Source organism: Acanthisitta chloris, unplaced genomic scaffold, assembly GCF_000695815.1.
Source record: "Acanthisitta chloris isolate BGI_N310 unplaced genomic scaffold, ASM69581v1 scaffold9998, whole genome shotgun sequence".
Lineage (NCBI taxonomy): Eukaryota > Metazoa > Chordata > Aves > Passeriformes > Acanthisittidae > Acanthisitta > Acanthisitta chloris.
The window spans coordinates 6,933-13,451 of NW_008688680.1; the positions used below are offsets into that span (position 1 = coordinate 6,933).

General features: G+C 52.7%; 1 protein-coding gene across 1 annotated transcript in view; it reads left to right on the forward strand.

The window, feature by feature from the left end:
• SLC39A14 (solute carrier family 39 (zinc transporter), member 14) overlaps window positions 1-1,160 on the forward strand; it is a 5,856-nt gene extending 4,696 nt beyond the window's left edge. The window contains 2 exon segments of the mRNA XM_009081123.1: window positions 597-781; window positions 1,014-1,160. Coding sequence (XP_009079371.1) covers window positions 597-781; window positions 1,014-1,160 — 332 coding nt within the window.
• Window positions 1,161-6,519: the final 5,359 nt, after the last annotated feature.

A 6,519-nucleotide genomic window follows, 5' to 3' on the forward strand; every position in this document is an offset into this window, starting at 1 on the left:
TAAGACCTTGGATCTACCCCTCTCTAAATCCTTGGATGTGCCCCTCTAAATCCTTGGATCTGCCCCTCTTTAAAGCTTAACTTGCCACTCTCCTGGTCTTACTCTCTCTGGAGCTGGTCTTTTCCTGGTCCTTCCTCTTTCTGGAAAGGCAAATGTGGGATGGAATAAACAGGGATGATGCAGAGGGGGAAGGCAAAGCTGTAAACTGCTCTGAGTAATCGCCGCTCTAAAAATACTGAGGTAATATGATGTCTGAGATTTAAATTTAGATGGAGACATCTGAAGACCAAAAAAAACCCCTCAACACCTCGTTGGTTTGGGAGGAGGGAGGCGGGTTTGGGTGTGAATGTCCAGTTTGTGGGCAGTGCTGTGGTCAGGGCTTGGTGCCAGCAGGAGCCCACACGTGAGCTGGCACACGGTGAGATTGTTGGGGTTGTCCTGTGCAGGGCAGGAGTTAGACTGATGATCCTTGTGTGTCCCTTCCAGCTCAGGATGTTCCATGATTCCATGACCTCAAGTTGAGCTGGCGCCTCGGTGCTGTCCCAACACTGCTGTCAGCCCTTCCCTCCTCATCCTCCTCACCCTTTCTCCCACAGGAGATTTTGTCATCCTGCTCAACGCTGGGATGACCATCCGCCAAGCTCTCTTCTTCAACTTCATCTCTGCCTGCTGCTGCTACGTGGGCTTGGCCTTCGGCGTCGTGGCCGGGAGCCACTTCTCTGCCAACTGGATCTTCGCTCTGGCTGGAGGGATGTTCCTGTACATAGCACTGGCTGACATGGTAAATCCTGACCCTGGCTGCACAGCTGGGACCTTCCCAGGTTTTGGGGTTTTTTTCCCCTCAGTGGGGAGGTGATGCAGGCACGGAGAGCACAGTGTGGGGTTTGCTCTGTCGTCTCGTGTAGATATCAGTGTCTCTCTCACTCCATGAGGTGATGGGCGGGGGATGTTTGGTGGGGAGGGATGGATCCAGTCCTGTGGCTGAGCCTGCCATCCCTCTCTTTCCCCCCCAGTTCCCCGAGATGAACGAGGTGAGCCGTGAGGACGAGCAGAACGGCAGCGCGCTCATCGCCTTCGCCATCCAGAACGCAGGGCTGCTGACAGGCTTCACCATCATGGTGCTGCTCACCATGTACTCTGGCCAGATCCAGATAGGGTAGGATCAGCCCTGATCCAGTTTTTTCCCTTTTTTTTTCTTTTTTTTTGGGGGGGGAAAGGGTTTTTTCCTTGTTTTTTTCTTTCCTTTTCCTGCTGCATACGACGGTACCTGTGCGGGCACTGACGTCACACTACAGAGAGACATTGCTTTGAAAGCTGTTCCACAGACTTCATTTTGGTTTAAGGCTGAGGGGAGCTGAACCCCTTTCCCATAAGACTGACCTGACCAGAGGAACTTTTCCCAGTGTCATATCCCTTCTCTCCTCGCCTCTCCCAGGAAGGATGGAGTGGGAGACAGGAGCTGCTGTAGCTGTGGTGCTCCCCTCGTTGTGTGAGGGACATGATGCTGTCCTGACCTCTTTGAGGGGTGTGTGATGGGGGGACAGATGGGGACAGACCCTTCTCGGAGCATTCCCCAGCAGCAAACCCTAGAGCTGTGCTCTCCAAGCACTGCCCAGGATGAGGAGGCTCATGATGTCACACCACCACCTTTGCTGTCTCCAGAAATGTGTTGCACTTCCATGACTGGACAATTCCCTGGGAAGAGCAGGGTGAAGAGGGTTGGGTTGTTAAAGCACATTTTGGGTGTCAATGCTCAGAGAAGAGGACACCAAACCAGGTCACAGTGACATTTGGGCTGCTGGGAGAGGCTGGGCAGGATGTCCTGACCCCCCTCGGTCCATGTGGGGGGCAAACCACAACTCCTCCTCTGTGAGGGCAGATGCTGGGGAGAAGGAGATGACAGCAGAGCCCTCCCAGCCCAGGGATGTCTCCTCAGGCTGTGACCAAGCTCATGGTGCCACCAGGGAACAGCCACTGGTTTTTAAACCCTGCTGAGGTTCAGGGTGGGATTGGGGGTGTTTCAAAAACAACCAAGACTGTGAACCTCTTTAGGTTGTGTGTTTCCAGCCTCAGGGAGTAGCCAGAGAAGGATGTTCCAGGCACTTCCCAGCTCTGCCTCTGGGCTGGCTTTCCCCAGATTCACTAGGTGAATTGACTAATTATCATATTGATAATGTTCCCACCCCACCCGTGTTGCCTGAGGTTCCCTCACACCCCCTTTTCCCACCCAGGCCTCATCCTGTACCTGGTGTGGAGAGCTTGTTGCCATGTGGATAATCAGGAGCTGATTCAGGCAGCTTCCCTCATGGATTTGGTGCTGGATTGGGATGGAGGAGAGGTGCAGGTGGATTTGAGAAGTGTATGTGCCAGGTGGTTTGTCATTGAGTGTCCTCCTTCACTCCCTACCTGTGCAGGTGTGTGAGTGACAAGGTGATGGTCATCCTGCCACCTTGGCATGGTGCTGGAGCTGAGGCTCCCACACCTTCCCTTCTGCCCCTGTGGAAAGCAAAGCCAAGGTTGTGCCAGGTATTCTTCCTGCCCATAGTGGGAAGAGAGGGACCTCAGCCCCTGGCACAGGCTCAGCCCCATCCTGCAGTGCTGTACCCTGCTTGGATGGCTGTAGCTCCTGAATTCCCTTTGTTCCCAGCTGGATGATATTCCTCCTAAGCTCCTAAGAGTTGTCACCAAGTCCCTGGGCTCTGGCACTACCAGTATCCTCATGGATTGGCACCTCTGCTCTCAGTGGCTTTTTTAGGCTGGACATTGTCCCCTCAGCACACCAAGCTGTTGGCTTTGTCCTGCACCCCAAAGGTTAAATGAGGAGCAGGGAGGTTTTTTGGGATCACCCAGAGGTACCACATGGTCCTTAGGTGATGCCTCCAAGGACAGAGAGTGATGTCTGTCCTGTGTGATATGGATTGTCACTTTTCCCCCTGTGGGACAGAGCAGCATGGTCAGAGCACCCAGTCAGCTGTGCAGCCCCTCATGGTCATCACCCATGCTGCTAATCCCGGGAGGAAAGTGGCACTGGAAACTCCTTTTCCCTGCTTGAGAGAGCTGCAGCCACAGCTGATTGACTCGATGTGGAGCTGGACATTGTCCTTGTCCCCTCAGCACCCCAACCTGTTGGCTTTGTCCTGCACCCCAAAGGTTAAATATCAACCTGTTGAGGAGTAGGGAAGTTTTTTGGGATCACCCAGAGGTACCACATGGTCCTTGGGTGATGCCTCCAAGGACAGACAGGCTCTGCTTTGTCACATGTGCTCCTTGTTGGTGTGGATTGTCACCTTAAGTCACTTTTCCCCCTGTGGGACAGAGCAGCATGGTCAGAGCACTCAGTCAGCTGTGCAGCCTCTCATGGTCATCACCCATGCTGCTAATCCCGGGAGGAAAGTGGCACTGGAAACTCCTTTTCCCTGCTTGAGAGAGCTGCAGCCACAGCTGATTGACTCGATGTGGAGCTGGACATTGTCCTTGTCCCCTCAGCACCCCAACCTGTTGGCTTTGTCCTGCACCCCAAAGGTTAAATATCAACCTGTTGAGGAGTAGGGAAGTTTTTTGGGATCACCCAGAGGTACCACATGGTCCTTGGGTGATGCCTCCAAGGACAGACAGGCTCTGCTTTGTCACATGTGCTCCTTGTTGGTGTGGATTGTCACCTTAAGTCACTTTTCCCCCTGTGGGACAGAGCAGCATGGTCAGAGCACTCAGTCAGCTGTGCAGCCTCTCATGGTCATCACCCATGCTGCTAATCCCGGGAGGAAAGTGGCACTGGAAACTCCTTTTCCCTGCTTGAGAGAGCTGCAGCCACGGCTGGCCGACTCGATGTGGAAAAACTGAGTCCCTCAACCAGCACATGTGCCCTCTCCTCTCTCTCTCTCTCTCAAGGAAGCATTTGGAAAACACCATGTGGCTGGCAGGTTTCCATGGAGCACCGGAGCACTGCCAGGGCTGTGTCCTGCCTGGCAGGTGCACACTGATGGAACAGCCTCTGTGCTGGAGGACAAGGGGGAAATCATGGTGTTTGTCCCCTGTGGGATGTCCCTAAGAGCTGGAAACATGGCAAGGAGCAATTTTGGCTTCCTTGGATCCAGTACAACCCCTCGGCACAGTGTGGGGATCATGAGTGTGTTGTCTTCTTGTTTGAAGTTTCACCTCTTTCTTGTGCAATCTGCAACCCACAGATTTGGGGTGTGATGGAACAGCCTCTGTGCTGAAGCAGAGGGAGGAATCAGGATGTTTGTCCCCTGTGGGCTTTGCCAGGGTGTTCCCTAAAACTAGAAACAGGACAAGGAGCAATCTTGGCTTCCTTGGATCTGGTGCAACCCTTTAGCACTTGGGATTGTGAGTGTGTTGTCTTCTTGTCTGGAGTTTAACCTCTTGAGCAACCTGCAACCCACAGATTTGGGGTGTGATGGCAAAACCTCTGTGTGGAGGGGAGAATCAGGGCCTTTATCCCCTGGGCTGTGCCTGGAAGGTCACTAAGAGCTGGAAACATGACAAGGAGCAATCTTGGCTTCCTTGGATCCGGTACAACCCTTTAGTGTTCGGGATTATGAGTGTGCTGTCTTCTTGTTTGGAGTTTAACCTCTTGAGCAACCTGCACCCCACAGATTTGGGGTGTGAGGGGTGAACCTCCCCAAGAAACAAGGCCCTCCCTCCACTGAGAAGAGCTCCTGCCCCTGGCTGGCCAGGCTGGCACCTGCCATCGGGGAAGGGATGGGGCAGGTGGGAGGATGAGGTAGGGAACCCCCACCCAAATCGAGCTCCTTAGGAATTTTCATCCGTGTTCCCTTTCCCACACCCAATTGGAAGCTCAAGTTCCATCTCAGTATTTCAATAACTCAGGTGTCGTAGGAGAGAACGAGTTCAACCCAAGGACGTAACTTATGTCACGTGAATTGTACAGTTCTTTGTAAAATTCCATGAATAAAGTATATTCTGTAATGATGGAGGAGCCTGAGGCTGTTCCGGCCGGGAATCCTCCCCATGGCCTGAGCCTGGTGTGGGGAGAAGGAGTGGGAGAGCTGCTGGGTCGGGATTTATCCGAGGGGAAGCGACTGAGCCGTGCTGGGTGATGCAATCCCGGTTTTCCAGCTGGATTCCCGTGGCTGTGCAGTGCGGCTCAGCTGACAGGAGATGGCACTGACATCCCCCTGAGCCTGGCCGCGTGGCATGGCCTTTCCCACACCAAAAAAAACACCCCACAACCCTTTTAATGACATAGAATTACATTTTGTATGTATTTTTTATACATTTGAAATGTTTTTCCAAGCAGGGCTTGGCTGGGATGAGGCTGAGGTGTGGGATGGTAGATTCCTCCCCAGTCTATCCTTGTTTCCTCACCCTCCATTAAGGGAGAAAAAAAAATCTAACTTTGCTTTTTGCATCCCTTTTTTTTTTTGGTCTTTTTTCTCCCCCTTTGCAATTTTTAGTAACCCCACGGAAGCTGAAGGAAATAAATCTGGAAATTCTGGGGTGTTTTGTAGAAAATAGAAGTTATATTAAGGGAGGAAGGTCACACTGTGTGTCTGACACAACCGTGTGCAGCCACAGCTCCTCTGGACAACCTGTGCCAGTGCCTCAGCACCCTCACAGGGAGGAATTCCTTCCCCATATCCCATCTAAACCTTCCCTCCTGCAGCTCACAGCAGTGGGAAGAGACCATCAGCTATTATTCCTTCCCCTAAAACATTTTATGTCTAAGAGCTGTGGCTGCTCCATCCCTGGGAGTGTTCCAGGCCAGGTTGGATGGGGCTTGGAGCAACCTGGGCTGGTCGATGATGGGCAGGGGGTGTTAAGGTCCTTCACACCCAAGCCATTCCATGATTCTCTGTCCTATTTTCTCACTTCTATGTGGATGCTGGAACAGCCCTGGATGCTGGGAATTTGTGATTCTCTGCCCTATTTTCCCACCTCTCTGTGGAATCTGGAACAGCCCTGGATGCTGGGAATTTGCTGGGCAGTAGGGACAGGAGTGTTCAGCCTGAAGATGAGAAGCTCCAGGGCAACTTTAGAGCCCCTTCCAGTGCCTGAAAGGATCCTATAGGAAAGATGGAGAGAGACTATTTCCAAGAGCCTGGAGCTCCAGAACAAGGGGGGAACATCCACACTGCCTTGGCTGAGGTGTGATATGGATCAGACACTCCTTCCTGCAAGGACACTGCCCTCACGCAGTCACTGTGGTCAAGCAATGCTCCTTCCAGCACCTGATGGAACCTACAGGAATGATGGACAGAGACTTTCCAAGGGCCTGGAGCTCCACAACAAGGGAGAACATTCACACTGACAACTGGAATCTTTCAGATGCCCCTCTGAAATCCCAGAGGAAATTATTAGAGTTCTGCTTAGCTGCTTGGATCCTCACAAGTCTATGGAACAGGGCACTCTCTGCTGGGTGAAGAACTGGCTGGATGGCCCAGAGAGTGGTGGTGAACACTGCCACCTCCAGTTGGTACATAGTGGGGCCAGGGGTCAGTGTTGGGCCCAGTCCTCTTTGATATCTTTATTGATGATTTG